The sequence below is a fragment of the Eptatretus burgeri genome, chromosome 5 (assembly GCF_056783735.1).
Source record: "Eptatretus burgeri isolate ZD-2024b chromosome 5, Ebu_testis_v1, whole genome shotgun sequence".
In the NCBI taxonomy this organism is placed as follows: domain Eukaryota; kingdom Metazoa; phylum Chordata; class Myxini; order Myxiniformes; family Myxinidae; genus Eptatretus; species Eptatretus burgeri.
Window position 1 is genome coordinate 8,178,574 of NC_140965.1, and position 19,572 is coordinate 8,198,145.

At 35.5% G+C, this 19,572-nt stretch overlaps 1 protein-coding gene across 1 annotated transcript; it reads right to left on the reverse strand.

The window, feature by feature from the left end:
• Positions 1-6,290: 6,290 nt before the first annotated feature.
• Positions 6,291-19,557, reverse strand: LOC147025802 (uncharacterized). Its single transcript, XM_085880344.1, has 4 exons — positions 18,261-19,557; positions 17,970-18,164; positions 17,277-17,873; positions 6,291-6,353 (listed from the first exon to the last, which is right to left on the reverse strand). The coding sequence occupies exons 1-4, from the start codon at positions 18,351-18,353 to the stop codon at positions 6,291-6,293; spliced, it is 948 nt and encodes a 315-aa protein (XP_085736470.1). The 5' UTR covers positions 18,354-19,557.
• Positions 19,558-19,572: the final 15 nt, after the last annotated feature.

Genomic DNA, 19,572 nt, shown 5'->3' on the forward strand with positions numbered 1-19,572 from the left:
ATATGGGAGTGAAAATGAATATGAAAAGACAAGATGAAGAACATACTCCTTATACGAGAACAGATTTTCATTTTATAACATCATTTCAAGATTTTTTGAATAGTGGGGTTTATGAAGAACTATCAAGACAAGAGGAGGATGTTGATAATACAGTGGTAGGAAGTGGATTCAATATTTAAAAAAATCATCTTTTTAGATATACACATTCTAAAATCAAACCCTCTTAAAGCTTCTTCTTATATTGAATTACCAAAGAAATAAAACTAAAGATGGCAGTTGTTAATATTAAGAACAATGATAATAAATGTTTTCTCTGGTCTGTTCTTGCTCACTTTCATCCACCAAAATGTAATTCAGAAAGAGTAAAACAATATATGAAATATGAGAATACCTTGGACATTAAAGATTTTAAATTCCCAATGCCACTAACAGATATTCCTAAATTTGAGAAAAAGAATAATCTTTCCATTAATGTATATGGATTAACGGATACAAACAAAGTTCAAATATTAAAAATTTCAACCAACTATAAAAATGAAGAAACACACATTGATCTTTTATATTTTAGTGTTGGAAAGAATTCACATTACACATTCACATAAATAATTTATCAAGATTAATCTCTTCTCAGGTATTCAGATCAGCAAACAAAATATATCCTTGAAAGCGATGTCTTAATTCATTTCATACAAAAGAACGATTAGAACAACATTCAAAATATTGTAGTAATCATAAATCAGCTGTAATTACAATGCCTAAACCTGGTGAAAAGATTTCTTTTGAAGATTATAATAAATCTATCATGCACCCATTTGTGATATACGCTGATTTTGAGTGTATCCTTAAAAAGATTAATACTGCTTCTCCTAATCCAAAAGAATCATATACAAATAAATATCAAAAACATATTCCTTGTGGTTTCTGTTATTATATCAAATCATCTGTTGGAGAAAAGTATAACAAACTTGAACATTATCGTGGAAAAAAAGCTTCACAAGAGTTTGTAAAACGATTAGAAAAGGATTGTATAAGACTCACTAAATTAATGAAAGAAACAAATGAACCGATGAAATTAACCAAAGAAGAAAAATTAGAATTTAGAAAGAACAATATCTGTCATATTTGTGAGGGCCAAATTAAGGAGTCTAAAGTTAGGGATCATTGTCATGTTACTGGTAAATATAGAGGTCCCGCTCATTCCTGTTGTAATCTTAATTATAAATTACCTTCTTTTATTCCAGTCTTTCTTCACAACAGCGCCAATTATGATACACATCTATTTATAAATGAACTTTCAAAAACACCAGGGAATATTTCTGCCATAACAAACACAAGTCAAAAGTATATTTCATTTACAAAAATGATATTCACAAAACCTTTAACTCGTATTAGGTTTCTAGATTCTTTCAAGTTTATGGGAACACCACTAGCCTACCTCGCATCAAATCTAAGCTCCACGGACTCTTTTCCAAATCTTAATTCATTCTTTCCAAAAGAGGAAATTCTCACTAAAGAGGAAATTCAGATTAAAGAGAGAATTCAAAGTAAAGAGGAAATTCTAATTAATGAGGAAATTAATGAAGAAATTCTAACTGAAGATGAAATTCTAATTATAAAGAAAATTCGAACAATGAATGAAATTCTAACTAAAGAGGAAATTCTGATTAAAGATGAAATTCTGATTAAAGAAGGAATTCTTACGAGAGAGGAAATTCAAACAAGGAATGAAATTCAAAGTAAAGAGAAAATTCTTACAAGTAAGGGAATTTATCCTTATGATTATATGGATTCATTTCTGAGATTTAAAGAAACACAACTTCCATCAAAAGAAAGTTTCTATAATAACCTTTATGAAGAAGAGATAAGTGATAAGGAATATAAACACGCGCAAGAAATATGGAAAATATTTAAGATAAAGAACCTTGGAGAATATCATGATTTATATCTAAAAACAGATGTTTTATTGTTAGCTGATGTGTTTGAAGCTTTTAGATCACTCTGTCATAATAAAAATTGTTATGGATTAGATCCTGCCCACTATTTCACAGCTCCTGGTTTAGCTTGGAGTGCAATGTTGAAAATGACAAAACAAGATATAGATTTAATCAGTGAGGTTGATATGCTTTTGATGATTGAGAAGTCCAAGAGAGGTGGAATATCACAAGTATGTTCAAAAAGATATGCTGAAGCAAATAATAAATATCTTCCAAATTATGATAGTGAAAAAGATAGTAATTATTTGATGTATTTTGATGCTAATAATTTGTATGGATGGGCAATGTCTCAATCTCTGCCTTATGGTAAATTAGAGTGGGTGGAAGAAAAGGATTATGAAAAGGCTTTGATGAATATTGTTATTTCTTCTCAAGAGGAATTGAATGACGAAGAAGAAGGTTATTATTTTGAAGTTGATTTGAGGTACCCGAGTGATCTTCATAATAAGCATAAAGATCTTCCTTTTGCATGTGAGAAAGAAACCCCAAAGAAAGAATGGTTAAGTGATTATCATAAAAGTTTTAATATTAAAGGTAAATCAACAGAAAAGTTATTAACAACATTCTATGATAAAGAGGGATATGTTTTGCATCAGAGAAGCTTAAAACAGTTTTTGAGAGAAGGATTGAGAGTAGCTAAAATTCATAGAGTTTTAAAATTTAAACAAAGTCCTTGGGTGAAAAAGTATATTCAATTCAATACAGATATGAGAGCAAATACAAAAGTAAAATTTGAAGGGGACTTTTATAAATTAATGAATAATGCTGTATTTGGAAAGACTATGGAAAATGTTAGAAACAGGCAAAACATTAGATTCGCAACATCTTGGAAAGAAGCTTCGAGATTGATAAATAAACCAAATTTTGAGAGAGAAGAGGTTTTTTCAGAGAACTTTTCTGCAATTCATATGAAAAAGGAAAGTATTGTAATGGATAAACCAATTTATATTGGAACAGCAGTTCTTGATTTATCAAAGATATTGATGTATGATTATTTGTATAATGACTTAAAGAAAGAGTATGGTGAAAATGTTTCATTGTTGTATATGGACACTGATAGTTTTATCCCAGATATAAAAACTGATGATGTTTATGAAGATATGAAGAAAAATATTGGAGTATATGATACAAGTAATTTCAGCAAGAAGAGTGAGTTATTTTCCAAAAAGAATGAAAAGGTTTTTGGTAAGTTTAAGGATGAGTTGGGTGGAAAAGTAATGAGTGAGTTTATTGGATTGAGAGCAAAGGCTTATGCTTATAAGTATGGTGATCAGATTGATAAGAGGTTAAAGGGAATAAAGAAATATGTAATAAAGAAATCAATAACTTTTAGAAATTATTATAATTGTTTGATGACTAAGAAAGAAGAATATAGGAAAATGAATACAATAAGAAGTTATAAACATAAGATATATAGTGAAGAAGTAAATAAAAAGGCATTAGGAGCCTTTGATGACAAGAGATTTATTTTAGATAATGGAATAGATTGTGTTCCATATGGATATTGTATGATAGAATGTATCAAATAGATTGTGTTTTAACGATGGGAAGATGGGTTAGGGTTTTTTAAGGCTACCGCCGCGTTTTTTCGCAATATATAAATGGTCAAACCAAGTATTAATCAAACTAAAGAGTGGAGAAAATCTCAGTCTTGGTATATAAATGGAAAACATAATGAATGTGAAAAATATCAAATAAGTCTTATTGAAAAAATAACAAAAACAAAGGTAAATAAAACAAATAAGCGAATCAATTTAAAAACTAGTAAGTTAGAGGATGTAAAGAAAAAAATGAATATCCTTGAATGGACTGAAAACTTTGATGGTTATCAATTGAACAATGAAAAAACAATTTACTATAATCTCAAAATGATATGTGGCTCAAGAAGTGGTCAAACAAGAGCATTAAGAGAAGTTTATCATTTCGTAATAGCACAAAAGGGGTATCTTAAAAAAATATAAAGATTCAAATGTTTTGTTTTTCAATATTTTAGATGGGGATTATTGTACAAAGAAAATTAAACTATTGAAGGAATTTGAGAATGAACAAATCTTTGTAGGTTCAATGAGTGAGCTGTTCAACCCCCAGGTGTTCAATTCAATGAGGTTCAACCTCCAGGTTAAAAGGGGAGACAAATAAATATACCTTGGGATAAAAAGGGGGTTTATTTTTAGGGAAAAAAAATATGAATCGCTGAAAATCCCCCATTCATTTACATGGGGAAAAGTGAGCCAGAACCAGTATATTCACCCTACTCATACTTCGCAAGTTTCTGAGAGCAGAACGTACCGGAAACTGGGCACTGCACCTTGAGGCAATCTCAGAAATGCTTCCTTTTATGGCATCATCTGGGCACAATCTCAACACGAAATCGGCTCGGATCTATGTGCAGCGGATGTGCAAGCTCCAGGAGGAACATCCAGATGTCTACCAGAGATTTGAAGAGGGATTCCATGTGGTCAGAAGAAGTAATCGCCTATTGGCTGGCCTGTCCGTAGATCTCATCATTGAACAAGTGCTAATGAGAAGCATGAAGACCAGTGGTGGCCTCACAAAAGGGCGAGGGATGACAGAACAGCAGCATGTAACATGCCAGCTTGCGCTGAAGTCAACAATGCCATGCAAGAGCTAACAGGAGTCAATTACAACACTGGTGAGCAAACAAGGACATGACAGATACAAGGAAAGCACGTGACCTGAAGGACACACTCAGTTCTGAACTATCTCCATGAAAGAAACCCCTTCTGCCCTGATCCAAGCTTGCGCAGTGTCTTGACTGGGGTCCATGCACACACTACTGTGAATGTTGACAAGGCAAAGACCATTGGGAACACCATCTTGGTCAGCATGGATGGACACACCAATGCTGAGTCACATATTCATGAAAAGGGATCAGGCAATCACCTTGAGCACGCAATCATCAGTGAAGACTGGTGGCGAAGCAGTGCAGGTGGATCCTCAACTACTTTTCCAGCGACTCACAGTTGCTGCAAAAGCATCACGAGATTTGACGTCAGTATTCAAGTATGAGCTGTGCAGTCATCCACCAACACTGTTTGACACCTCCCTAATGTGTCAACATCCACAGAAGCCAGTGCTAGCAGATGCCATCTGGGCCCTCCTCACACCTGACTTTCCAGGGATCACAGGCCAGGTTCAGTACGTGCTGGATGGTGGAGCACTTGTTCAGCACATCCCATGGACACGAGAATCCACATACAATAACATCTGCAGGTTGTACACCGAGTATGTCACAAGAAAGTATAGGGAGGCAATTGTCCTTTTCGATGGTTATGAGGGTACATCCACCAAGGACATGACACACCAGAGACGAGCAGGTCGGAGGACTGGAGCAACCGTGACTTTTGATGAGGGCATGCCAGTTACAATGAAAAAAGACGAGTTCCTCGCAAACAACACAAACAAGCAACAGTTCATCTTCATGCTCAGTGGCCAACTGCAGAAGAAGAACTGTCAGACCCATCATGCTTCAGGTGATGCTGATCTCCTCATAGTGCAGAAAGCAGTGGAGTCTTCAACCACAACAAACACTGCGCTCATCGGCGATTATACAGATCTGCTCATGCTCCTTATCTACCATACCAAGCTCGAGTCACATGACCTCTTCTTCTAACCTGAGCCAAAGAGCACAAAGAACCCACATGTCTGGAACATCAAGGCTCTCAAGCAGCAACTGGGTCCTAGTGTGTGCAGTCACATTCTCTTCATGCACGCGATCCTCAGGTGTGATACTACATCCCGTCTCTATGGCATTGGTAAAGGAGCCACCCTCAAGAAATTCACAACCAGTGATGACTTCCGTGAGCAAGCTACAGTGTTTGACACACCGTCAGCTTCCACAGCAGATGTTGTGGCAGCAGGAGAGAATGCTTTGGTCTTCCTGTACAATGGTAAGCCTGGGGAGGGATTCAACTCACTACGACACAAGCACTTTTGTGAGAAGGTGGCTACTAGAACTTCTTATGTACAGACACAGAGCCTACCACCTACCTCTGCAGCAGCAAAGTACCACAGTCTCCACGTGTACTACCAGGTGCGGCAGTGGAAGGGAACCGTGGATGAACTCCTGCCGCCAGACTGGGGAGGGAAAGAAAGTGATGGGGGGCTCATCTCTGTCCAAACTGACTTACCACCAGCTCCCCAGGAACTCCTGCAGGTCATCAGATGCAGCTGCAAGACAGATTGCAGCAGCCTAAGGTGCACATGCAAGAAGCACGACATTGAGTGCTCTGTTGCATGAAGCAACTGCAAAGGATCAGGGTGTGCAAATTCATTTTAGACTGAACGTGATGACGATGACGATGATGATGATGATGATGAAACCAGTGGTTGAGTAACCTGACAACCAAAAATATTATGTTGCCTTATATAGTATAATAGTGCTGTTACTTTAAAATAATGTCTTCAGAAGCACATGACTTTTTATCGTTACACATCATTAGTTGCGTTGAACATCAGTGCATGCACTATTAAAGTATATATGTCAGGCCATAATAAATGGATTTAAATCATTTCAAGGTCTTATCTGAAGGCACGGGTCATCTCAATATTAAAACCAGACCATCTTCCTATGGAAATATGTGTTTAGTATTACATATATAGTTAGAGCGTTGCTTAATATCCCATTATAAAGTAGCAAAAAGTGGTACCAGAGTACGGTTAAGAAACATTTTGGAAAAATAAAATAAAATAAAAAATAATTTTAATAATTTTAATTTATTAAAAAAAAATTCCACCACTTGGATTCATTAGGACTTTTTTATATGTTATAGAGGACACATTTATGAGTAATGAACAGTTATCAGATTTTCTGTTGCAATTTGTGTGAGGTTCAGTCCTTATTTGTCATATAATGCCTGGACGAGTAATAGGAATCCCAACTTATCAAAATGAACGTTTTTAAATGCTGTTCTCATTTGGTGTAAAAGATGTGAAAGATAAAACACTCTTGTTATTCATCGACCTGAGGTCACGTGGATTCCAACCGAATAGATTATTCAGAACAAAAGAGATACAATTATACATGCGTTGACATATCAATATAAACGAGGGAAAGGGGGCGGGGCCACAGATCATTGTGACATCACAATGAGAATTCCAACAATTGGGAACACTTAGACAGAGTGGTGTCGTTAGATCTTTAAGTTCGTGGATTGCCGTGCATCGGCCATGTTGTTCCCCATCGCGGTATTCGTGCTCACCGTCCTCGGAAGTGGAGCGTCCCGACCATCACAGCAGGTAAGTGGGGATCGTGAGAAGTAACAACGTCCTGTACTCGGGGAAGGTAAACAACACGATCGACCGGTCTCTTTCTTTGTAGTTTTGGAAATCAGGCCTGAATGTGGGATTTACAATTGAAGCTGGGTTAGGGTGGGTTAGTGAGGAGTGGGTTAGTGAGGGGTGGGTTAGTGAGCAGTGCACAGCTTTAACAAGTTGGACCGTTGAGAGCATCATGGCACCGTACCATCAAATACCGATGGAAGTTCGAGTTTATGTTCAATTCTCCAAGGCAGGTGTAAACTTCCACTGGTATCTCATCAGGTCCCACTCATTTCCGATTTTTATTCCCTCTTAAATCGGCTATCTTGCCTAACGGTACTTTTCTTTCAAAGAAATCAAAGATTCGAGGAGTAGCCTTGAGAAAGGAGTTAGCCAGTGAGTGTTGGTGCACAGTTTAAATCCCATATTTAATCTTCCTTGTCGATCCTTTAAATCGTCGGTGATTCCTCTTTACCATGAGGAGGTGATGAGGAATATAAAGAGTTTATCTTTGGTTGGAAACTGCAGGTTAACTTTCCCCACCAAGCAAACTTGGAATTTCTCCCTTCAAGGCAAAATCTCCTTCATAGTCGCATCGATGGAGGAATCTTCACGGAATTACTTCCCAAATTCACAAATTACTTCCCAATCCCTCTTCCAAACCTGCACTCGGCCGGCGTCGTCCAAACGATAAACTCTCGATGAGTCATAGTGTTTGAACTCTAAAAAAATTTCAAGAACATGTTGTTCTTATTTTGACATGAACTTTTGGGGAAAAATAAATTTGAAAACATTGTTTCGTTTAATTGTAAATGAAATAAACATTCCTCCAACCCCTGCCATTGTTTGTTTCCATAGCTTTTCCAGAATGATGCTGTTCAGGATGGAGGGACGTCCTTGGTTCGCGACGTCGCGTTTTCCTTCCTTTTGTTTTTTGTTGCGATTACATTTGATCCATCACGTTGATTCAACAACAAGAGGCCCAAAAGAAAGCTCAGCGTTCACTGGTGAAGAACACAAGTGACTTTTCATCAACATTTATCATGTCTTCATCCACAAGGGAACAAGATATCTCAGAGATTTGAAACGAGTTTATCGTGTACGATGTTATGTCGGATAATAAGGAGTAGAATTTTACTAAATGTGGAATTTGTTGTTTTCCTGTTGGATTAATGTCTAAAATCCATTGGAAACATTAATTTTTCATCAAATTATTTTGGCGCCATCTTGTATTTCCAAATGGCCACCGTGTTACACCAAGTTTGCAAAAATCTCGGGCTGTCAATGTCATATATGCCTGGTGTTGGCTTCATGGCTCGAGTGGTGGGCTTGGGATCTGAGAGTCCTGAGTTCAAATCCCACTTAGCTGTTGAATTAATACCAGGTGGGGTTGACTCGGCCTGTCATCCTTCCGAGATCGGCAAAATGAGTGCCAGCATGCTGGTATACTGTGTCGGAGTGGCGACCCGTCCAGGATTGTGCCCAATAACCAAGGAGACCGTTTAAGCAGCACCAATGCTCTGGCCCATTGGCAATCTCCTCTCCTCATCTGCTGTGGTTGGTTGATAAAATACACATTTTGATTTGTCAAACACTGCACTGCTCAAACTGGTATGCTTAATAGATTCTGAAACATGACCAGAAGAAGCACTGGGTCATCCTCTGTCAGTAAAGCTGTGTCTTGTGAAGCAAAAATAAGTTTGCTTCTTCTTTCAACTCCATCCAGGTGATTCGGTTTTTTAATGTCGATCTTTGTGCCAAGCAGCTTTGTTGGCTTTAAGCTCATTTGCTGTAATTACGAGCAGCCTTTGTCCAACTGACACAAATTCTGTATTGTAATAATCTGTCTTTTTTTTTGTGGACACACTTTAGAAAAGTTTCAAATGTTGATTCCTTGAAGATTCTGCATTGAGTATCAACGAGCTTTTCACCGGTATCTATCTGGCAACACAAGCAGAGCTTGAAACCTGTTGTTGGTTTGTTCAACAGGGCCTCTTTGGGAGATGCCGTCATGTATCCCATAACACAATGTGAATCATGAGATGATAATTATTCAAGTGAAAGAACAACGAGCTTTTTGTTTTTGTAATAACAATCTTGCTGAAATAACGAAGGATGATCAGACATGGATATATTCCATATGATGATTTCCTTTCTATTCAGATTGATTTTATTCTTGAATGTCGATACATAACATTTTCCAATTCACCAAATTCTTGTTCCTTGTTGATCTCTATATTTGTTTTTAAATTTTGATTCACAATTTCCTCGTATCTCTTTCTATTGACTGAGTGACAGTTTTTCTTACATCTCTTTCTTTGATAATTTGATCCATGGTGAATATTCTAAAAAGTCCACATACCATTATCTTCATCCATGATGTATGAGTGAAGTAATTTAATTATTTATATATGCGATATGAATAACGTCCCACCCATGTGACACAAGTTGAAACCACTGACTAGATTATATATTCACACAAAGTGGCAACGATGTCTTCAGGAAGATTATTAAAGGTTACTTATTGAACATTTCTTGTGAAAATGAACGAAAACTCACCTCCCAAAGTGATGATTTCCAATGAATAGTTTTTTGCTCAACGTCAAAGTCATGAGCTAAAACAGTTCTGAAGATTTAAATCCAAGATTGGTGCCAAATGATGTAACAAAATATGTTGCCAGTGGAATTCCTGCTAAGTCAGACATCATTTGCAATAAAAGTCATAATTTCCTTCTTCAACCGAAACAAATAATCAAAAGTTCATAACATCCTCCATGATTACATTAAATTCTTCAAATAATCAAGTGTGATTCATCATTCCACGCCGACCCTTTGGACCGTGTTTAAGTTACATCTGCGTGCTCGGTATTCCGTATCTTCCAGAATTGTAAGACTCGTGGAACATGTTTGTTTATGTTTTACAAAACCATCTATTCAACACTTTCCATGTAATATAATGCTTCATTTTCACTTGAAATGAGAATGTTTGTTTGTTCGTTTTCTTGCAGTTTACGATGTCGATGCAAATAGAACGAGACAAATTATTAAATATCTGAGCGGGGTGAAGATTTTATCATTCGGTTTTGATGTTGATGAAGAAACTCAACGCAAACGTATGAAAAGCAGAGATGCAAGGATTAGTGAAGAAGAAATTACAACTCGCATTAATGTTAATAAAGAATTTGATGAAATATTTAAAGAAAAGGATTTATTTGAACACATCTACTTGAATGATGAAGAAAAGGAAAATTTCCCTGTTAATCTTTACAATTCATTAAATGATATTTTACAATAAATAAATGGATACAAAAGAAAGAAGAAGAAGATTTAAGGAACATCAAGAGTTGGTTTCAAAAGTTGTAAAACAGCAGGAAGACATAAAGAAGAAACGCAGACAGAAACTAACGGGCGAAGAAGTATTTGAAAGAAAACAAGAGAAATTTTTTAAACCACTTTTAAAAACTTCCCAAGAAAAAATGAAAGATGTTTCCACAGTTCCCACAGTAGAATATACTCCCAGAAAGCTCCAAATGTTAAAAGATTTCAGTCAAATGACGGAGGAAGAATTAGAGCATATTGGAGAATTAGAATATGATGAAGGTTTATTTCAACAACTGGAAGAGATTAATCAACCCCCTGATTATATTGTGAATGCTGTTCAAAACAATGAATATTCAGCGGATTCAAAAACCAAAGCAGGACTCATTCCAACAGAACAACCAGCAATATTTCATCTTGTTCAAGAAAAGGTATTGATATTTAATGATGAATTAAGGTTCTTAAGTTCTGCTCAACCCCCTGTTAAACTAACTCCGAGATTAATGTTTCTTCTCACAAAAGATGGAAGACAAGGTTCAACTGTGAGGGATGAATCAAAGTATATTGATAAACCATTGGATATGGAAAATAATGATGATAGAGTATATATTGATTTGCTGAACACTCTAAATTATAAGGTTATTCTTTCTGGTAAAAGTAGGAAGAATGAGAAGGAGAAACACATTATTCAGGCTTTAAGTATCCTTGGTTCAGGTATTAGTTTTCTTCCAAATGACCCATCGCAATTAGTTAATAGACTGTTATTGTTGTTAGGCAGTAAGAAGGCTGGAAATAACAATTGTTTTAATGAAGCATCAGCCATTTTAGACCAGTTGATAAACATGAAAATAATTAATAAATCTCAATATAAAGACATTTTATCTCATATTAAATAAGATGAGAAGCACAATCCTGAGTTTTAATTTCACAACAAGCGACCACACATCTTCATTCCCATACCCACTACAACTTGACACAACAAAAGAATATGAGGCATCTTTATTGTCCATGGAAACTTATAATACCTTATTTAATATAACCGAGAAAAATGACAAGTTTAGTTATAATCCGGGAAGTGGATACAAACCGATAACAGTCTCACCCGGAGCATACGAGATTTCTCAAATATCTTCCGAAATTGCTCGTCTTATGAAAGAACAGGGTGATGAACCAAAAAATATTGTTATAAACATTCAAAAACATACTTCAAAATCAACGATTAAAGTTAAAAATAACTACAAGGTTGATTTCACAATTGATAATTCATTTAGAGAGTTATTGGGTTTCTCCTCAAAAAAGATTGAAACTAATGGGACGTTTTACAGTGATAATGTCATTCAAATATCCTCAGGAATAAATTCGGTGTTAATTCACTGTGATTTGATTGATGGTGCTTATAATGATGGAAAAAAAACAAATACAATATTTTCATTCAGCGCATACTCAACCCCAATTGGTTATAAATTCAATATGGAACCTAAAATTTTGGTTTATCTACCTGTGTCAGGAAAAACCATACACAGAGTAAATTTTAGGAGAACCGACCAAGATAATCGTGTGATTTCTTTTAATGGAGAAGTTATATCCATCAGAATTCACCTACGTGAAGTTTTCCAATAAATAAATACGATGGTTATTGTGAGGAAACACGAGTTGGGAAAATATAAAATAATTACAGGGGATGGGATGTTCCTTTCCCCGTACTACAAGGGTGAAGGTATGTATCTTGGTAGAGGATACTATAAACCTAAGAGACAAAGGGGTGTCGGACATCAATTTAGAGGAGATGGGATAATTGATACTCTCATGGGTATTGGTTCAACTATTCTTAAACATAAAGACCTAATTGGTTCAACTGCTTCTGCTGTGGGAAATGTAGCAGGTGCTGTAAAGAGTATAAAAGATGCTCAGAAGGAATCTCATAAATTACAAGCAATAAAAGAAATTAAGAAAGGTAAAACTCAGTTGTCCCCCAAGAACGACAGAAAATAATTCAAATACTTGGATCAGGGTTTCAAAAGTTTTAACATCTTTTTTCCTAAATAAATACAAGTATGGAAGCAATTGATAGTATCTACGATTTGGATGATACTATTATTATCTCAAACTCCACCTAATAAGAAGATTACTTCAAGGTAAATGCAATAACTGGAACAGACTGGAATACAAATGGTACAAAAAGTTTTGAAATAAATAATCAACAAACCTATTTGAATCTCTCCGAAAGTTTCTTGTTGTGTAAATTTAAATTCACTAAGGCTGGGAATAACACAAACGCTACACTTGTAAATGATTTCTTCTGGAAAATGTTTGATAGTGTGCGATTGTATATTGGAACACAAGAAGTTGAAGCGGTTGATTATGTCTCTGCTGTATCTGAAATGATGAAATTTACACTCTATACATTCAGTGATAGAATGGGAAAGGGGTCTGTCGAAGGTTTTATTCCTGATATGTCAACGGGAACAAACACAGACCCTGGATATATTCAAAGGAAAGGAATGTATAATGATGATACAAAAGCAGGAAATAGTTTTACTGTGGCAGTTCCTCTTAAAGGTATATTTGGATTTTGTGATTATGATAAAGTTCTGTATGGTCTTAAAATTAGATTTCAACTACAAAGGAATGATAATGAAAATAGATTGCTTTTTGGTGTTGGTAGTGCTTTTGGTGAACAGAATAAATTTGTAATTGAGGAGATGAGTTGGTATATCAGTGAATATACTCCTAATCTTAAAACAGAAGAGATGTTGAATCGAAGACTTAACTCAAAGAAACCACTCAGTGTATCATACCTCAAAAGAAGATGTCAACAAGTTAAACTCAACCAAACTACTTACACGTGGAATTTGGGTGTTCTGGAAGGAAAGCCACGATATCTGTGGATGATTTTTAAAAAGCCAGATGGTGACACTGCGACTGATAAGAATAATGCATTGAGTGATAATGCTAAGGTGAAACAACTTCGCGTTTCTCCAGATGGAACATTTTATCCACGAGATAGATTGGAAATTAATTGGGAAAAAAATGATTTTGCTGAAGCATACAAGTCTTACCAAAAGGTGTGTGAAAGTAATGGAAATAAAGAACCTATTTTGGATATGACAGCATTTAAAAGTTTGTATACAATCTATGCGTTTGACCTGAGCGCTCAAAAGGAAACTATAAAGTCTAATCGAGTGGATACTTCCCTATACATTGAAAGAGGAGAGAGTGAAGAAGTTGATACATATTGTTTGCTTTTGGAAGAAACAGAATTGCAGATTAATACAGATAATGGTGTGATGATTAGTCTCACATAATTTTTTGTTAAATAAATGAGTGGCAAAGTACCAACTGGGGTATATGTTAATCAAATCAATCTTCATAAACTATCATCTTGTGTTCAAAATCAAAAGCCTTGTACGATTAACGTTAATACAATTCAGAGAAAAGGAGCAGTAAGAATTGATGTTTTGCTCACAAGAGAACAGGTTAAAATATTGAATGACACTGGCTCACTTAAAATTAAAATGACAAAACCAATGTTGAAAAAATATTCAATAAGAGAGACGAGTGGAGGATTTAAATTAACGAGTGGAGGTGGAGAGAGGTTAAAATTAACCTCGAAGACCTGGAACAATTAAATCAGTCTCGTAAGGAAGAATATTATGCACTTGGTATCGAGAATGAGTTTTGTGGAGCCACGATTAGTAAACAACAAATAAAAGAATTTAATAAGGGTAAATATAATAATGGTTTTGCCCTTGTTTATCTCATGAAAACAGAAAAAACAGGATTATATATAATAAGTAAGGAAATACAAAATGATTTAACTATGGGAAGATGGGGAGGTGTTTCGTGCCATAATATTATTCTAACATATATTTCTAATACATAAATGACAGCAAGAAGGCTTCAAGAAAATTATAATTTCTGTGTCCAAGCATACCTTCAAGAAAAGGGTATTCGTTATTTTAATAAATATGTTCTACAACATAAGAATGAGGTATTTTCAATAAAAGATTGGCATTATGCTGATGTTGATAAACCGACAACTTTAGATTTAATTAGAATGTTAAATAATGAAAAAATTATAAGGTTAAGAAAAGGTAAGGCTCTTTTAGATATTCAAAAGAAATTTTATTGGTTTCCTGTTGTAAAAAAAATTATTTTGGATACAGGAATAACAAGAAATCCTGATGAATATATGTATAATATTCTATGGGGTGTAAGCGATTCAAGGATAGTAAGGGATGAGGAAGGAGTTGAAGAAGAGAGGGAAGAGGAGGAAAAGGAGAAGGAGGAGAGGGAGAAGAAAGAGAAGGAGGAAAAGGAGAAGAGAGAGAAGGAGGAAAGAGAGAATAGAGAGAGGGAGGAAAGAGAGAAGAGAGAGAGAGAGGGAGAAGAAAGAGAAGGAGGAAAGAGAGAAGAGAGAGAGGGAGGAAAGAGAGAGAATGAATAAATATCAAAATATGGAAACCAGTGAGATTCAAAAAAGATTGGTGGTATTACAGAAAATAACTCAACCCACCGAGGAGGAAAACAAAGAATTGACAAGTCTATTTGCAATACTTTCGACAAGATTATTAGCATCGACAAGATATGGATTTTAATTCAAGTTTTTCATTTTTTTTTTCTTAAATAAATGGAGGAGAGAGTGAAGGCATTTCTAAGGATTCTTTATGTTTTAAAAATTAAGATTCAAATGTGCATGTTGGAAACTAAAAAGGTTTTTGCACTCTGCAGGAATTTTTCTCATAAATAAATGAGTTATTGTCTCAAATGTAAAAAGAAAACTAATACTAAAAATATTTCATATATTAAAAGTAAAAATAACAGGGTTATACAAAAAGGTATATGTTTGGTGTGTGGTTCAAAAAAAAAATCAATTTATCTCCAAACACAAACTCGGAGGAGATATACAAAAGTTTTTATCAGGAAGTAAATTTACAACTACTGGAATACCAGGGGAATTACATCTTCCAGGGTATTCTTTCTGTGGTCCAGGCACAAACTTGGATAAAAGATTAGATGAGGCAGACAATCCTAAATCCTGGAGTAAACCAATCAATAGAGTTGATGAAGTGTGCATGAGACACGATATTGATTATGGGAATACCACAACGTTGGAAGAAAAGCATGAAGCCGATAGAGAAATGTTGAATAATTTGTCTCTGATACAAAATCCAACCTTGAGAGAAAAAGTTGATAGGTTCATCGTGAAGAAGATGATTAGCGCTAAATTGAAACTTGGACTTGGAAATTCAAAAAACTTATAGGCTCTAATGATGCCATTAAGACTGAAGAGCAATTAGCTGATGAATTACATAAACCAATATTCACAAAGTTTCAGAGAAGGAAAGTTTATTCCAAGGAAGTTGATTATATCTGGTCTGCTGATTTGATTGAACTCAATAATGATAAGGGGTACAAGTATGCTTTAACCGTTATTGATTTGAGGAGTAGATATGCGTGGGTTGTCCCTTTAAAAAACAAAACAGGTAATACTCTTATGTTAGCTTTTCAACAGATATTTAATAAAAGTAAGAGAAAACCTAAAAAATTGTGGACTGATGAGGGTAGAGAGTTTTATAACAAGACATTTATGAATTTTCTAAAAAATAACAGTATTACATTATACAGTACCTTTAATGAAGGGAAGGCAGTTGTTGAACGTTTTAATCGTACCTTAAAAGAGACTATATAAAAAATTCACACAACTCGGTTCACAACAATGGTCATCTTTTATTCAGGATATTGTGGATAAGTATAATGACACAATTCACACGTCAACAAATATGAAACCATCAGAAACATTTACAAAATTAAAATATGAAAAAGAGATTAATGTCAGAAAACCTAAGTTCAAAGTTGGTGATATCGTAAGAATATATAGGTGGAAATCTCATTTTGAAAAGGGTTTTACTGAACGATGGACGAAAGAACTTTTTTAAATTGTTGATGTCATAGATACGGTTCCTTGGACTTATAAAATATATGATTTGGAAGGGGAAGAGATTTTAGGTTCATTTTATTCACAGGAATTACAAAAGACAAAACTAAGCAGATAATACACCTTTGTGGACACTAGAGGGACAAGTCCGAGGTGTATAACAGTATATAATGTGTGTCAAGGGGGACGTTCTTAGATCTGTGAACCCCAAACACAGAATCCTCAACTGAATAGTCAAGGTTTAACTTTTGTTTGTGTGTGTGTGTGTGTGTGTGTGTGTGTGTGTGTGTGTGCAATGGGAGCAATAGGTTGGCGCTTCACTCCCTCCTACTATACACCGTTGTGGACACTCGAGGGCCAAGTCCGAGGTGTATAACAGTATATAATGTGTGTCAAGGGGTGGACGTTCTTAGATCTGTGAACCCCAAACACAGAATCCTCAACTGAATAGTCAAGGCTTAACTTTTGTTTGTTGATGTGTATGTGTGTGTGTGTGTGTGTGTCCCAACCCTCACATTCAAAATCTCAACCCCAACCCTCACATTCAAAATCTCAACCCCAACTCAATCCTCACCCAACACAATGTCTTTTTCAAAATGAGATTTCCACATATATATATATATATATATATATATATATATATATATATATATATATATATATATATATATATATATATATATATATATATATATATATATATATATATATATATATATATATATATATATATATATATATTTTACATTTTTTTTTCTCTTCTTCCAATTCTGTCTTTTAAGGCTTTCAGGTTTGATGACATAGAAAGAGGGAGTAAGAACTTTCTTGATAGGTTTAAATCCCAAAGAGTGGTAGCATTTCAAGTCTTCAAAATAAACCCAACTTTCCAAGTCTCCAAGGTAGTTATTTAAACCATCAAGGCAGAACTCATTTACTGATTTTTTCAAAATTTGTGAGTCTCCAAGGTAGTTCCCATATTTAGAACCATCTTGGCAGAACCCTTTTCCTGAGTCTCCAAGGTAGTTATTTAAACCATCAAGGCAGAACTCATTTACTGATTTTTTCAAAATTTGTGAGTCTCCAAGGTAAAACTTGTATTCTGGCTCATCAACGTATAACTTGTTCAGTGGGTATTGTCTTGATAACTCACAATGAGTACTATTGCTGTAAAACTCTTTTTCAGGATTTTGCTGGTCTCCAAGGTATAACTCTTTGGTTGGGTCATCAAGGACGAACTCGTTCTGTGGGTCTTGGTCGCTCAAAAGGTCTTCAACCAAGCCAACAATTCCGCCCCAAGTTGTAGCAAAAGCAGTATTTTCATTTCGTATTTCAGACACAATTTCCTGTGAGAGAAAATAATAATGTATTAATTAAGTTATTTAATTATTAAATGAGTATGCTTCAATCAAAGTTTGAAAATAGGAAAATAAAAATCTTACCTCAACAGATAAGAGGTTTGAATCCAGTTCATCAACTTGAAGGTTTAGTTCCATACAAGTCAGAGAGTTCCAAGGAACCCCAAAGTCATCCCACTCAAGGTCTTGGTCGCTCATAAGGTCTTCAACCAAGCCAACAATTTCCCCCCAAGTTGTAGCAAAAGCAGTATTTTCATTTTGTATTTCAGATACAATTTCCTGTGAGAGAAAATAATAATGTATTAATTAAGTTATTTAATTATTAAATGAGTATGCTTCAATCAAAGTTTGAAAATAGGAAAATAAAAATCTTACCTCAACAGATAAGAGGTTTGAATCCAGTTCATCAACTTGAAGGTTTAGTTCCATACAAGACAGAGAGTTCCAGGCAAGCACACAGCACACCATTGCCAGCAAAAACAAATGTTTAAAATGGAGCCTGGGCTTGAAGCTTTTATAGGGAAAGACTGGTGGGTGTGGTTTCCTTTGGAAATTCCCTGGGCAAGCCTAGGCAAGCCTTCATTGGGAAATTTTTCAAAACCATAACATCCTGTAATTTTCTAGTGATTTCTTTGTGAGTCAGAGATGAACTGGAAATGATGTAAGAGTGGGCGGGGCTTAGCAAAAGTAAGCGGGGCTTAGGAAAAGTGGGCGTGGCTTAGGAAAATACCTCATGAAAAGTGGGCGGAGCTTAGCAAAGTGGGCGGGGCTTAGAAAAAGTGGGCGTGGCTTTAAAAAAACCTCACGAAAAGTGGGTGGAGCTTAGCAAAAGTGGGCGGGGCTCAAAGAAAAGTGGGCGGGGCTTATTGAATACCTTGTGCAAAGTGGGCGAGGCTTAACAAAAGTGGGCGGGGCTTAAAGAAAAGTGGGCGTGGCTTATTGAATACCTTGTGGAAAGTGGGCGGGGCTTAAAGAAAAGTGGGCGGGGCTTAACAAAAAAATAACCTGTGGCTCAGGAGGTGGTCAAACAAGAGCATTAAGAGAAGTTTATCATTTCGTAATGGCACAAAAGGGGTATCTTCAAAAATATAAAGATTCAAATGTTTTGTTTGTCAATATTTTAGATGGGGATTATTGTGCAAAGAAAATTAAACTATTGAAGGAATTTGAGAATGAACAAATCTTTATAGGTTCAATGAGTGAGCTGTTCAACCCCCAGGTGTTCAATTCAATGAGGTTCAACCTCCAGGTTAAAAGGGGAGACAAATAAATATACCTTGGGATAAAAAGGGGGTTTATTTTTAGGGAAAAAAAAAGGGAATCGCTGAAAATCCCCCATTCATTTACATGGGGAAAAGTGAGCCAGAATCAGTATTCTTACCCTACTAATGTTTCTTGTTACATTTTTTGTGTCAAATTCACCTTCTGAGGTAGTCAGCATGTGCAGAAGAGGGTTTTACATTGCATACGCTGTTTTCGAGTGGCATAACACCTCTCGGCAGTGATGGTCTGTCGACGACAGACGTAATGACGTCAGCGAATGACCGATGACGTCATGATGGAATTACGCCTCTCAGCGGTGACGCCATGTAAACGAATGTAAAAATCAGAAAATCACCCAAAATTCCCAAACCTGTCCGTCTGGCGTGATCTCACATAGCCCATGCTGTTCATTAGACCACAGAGC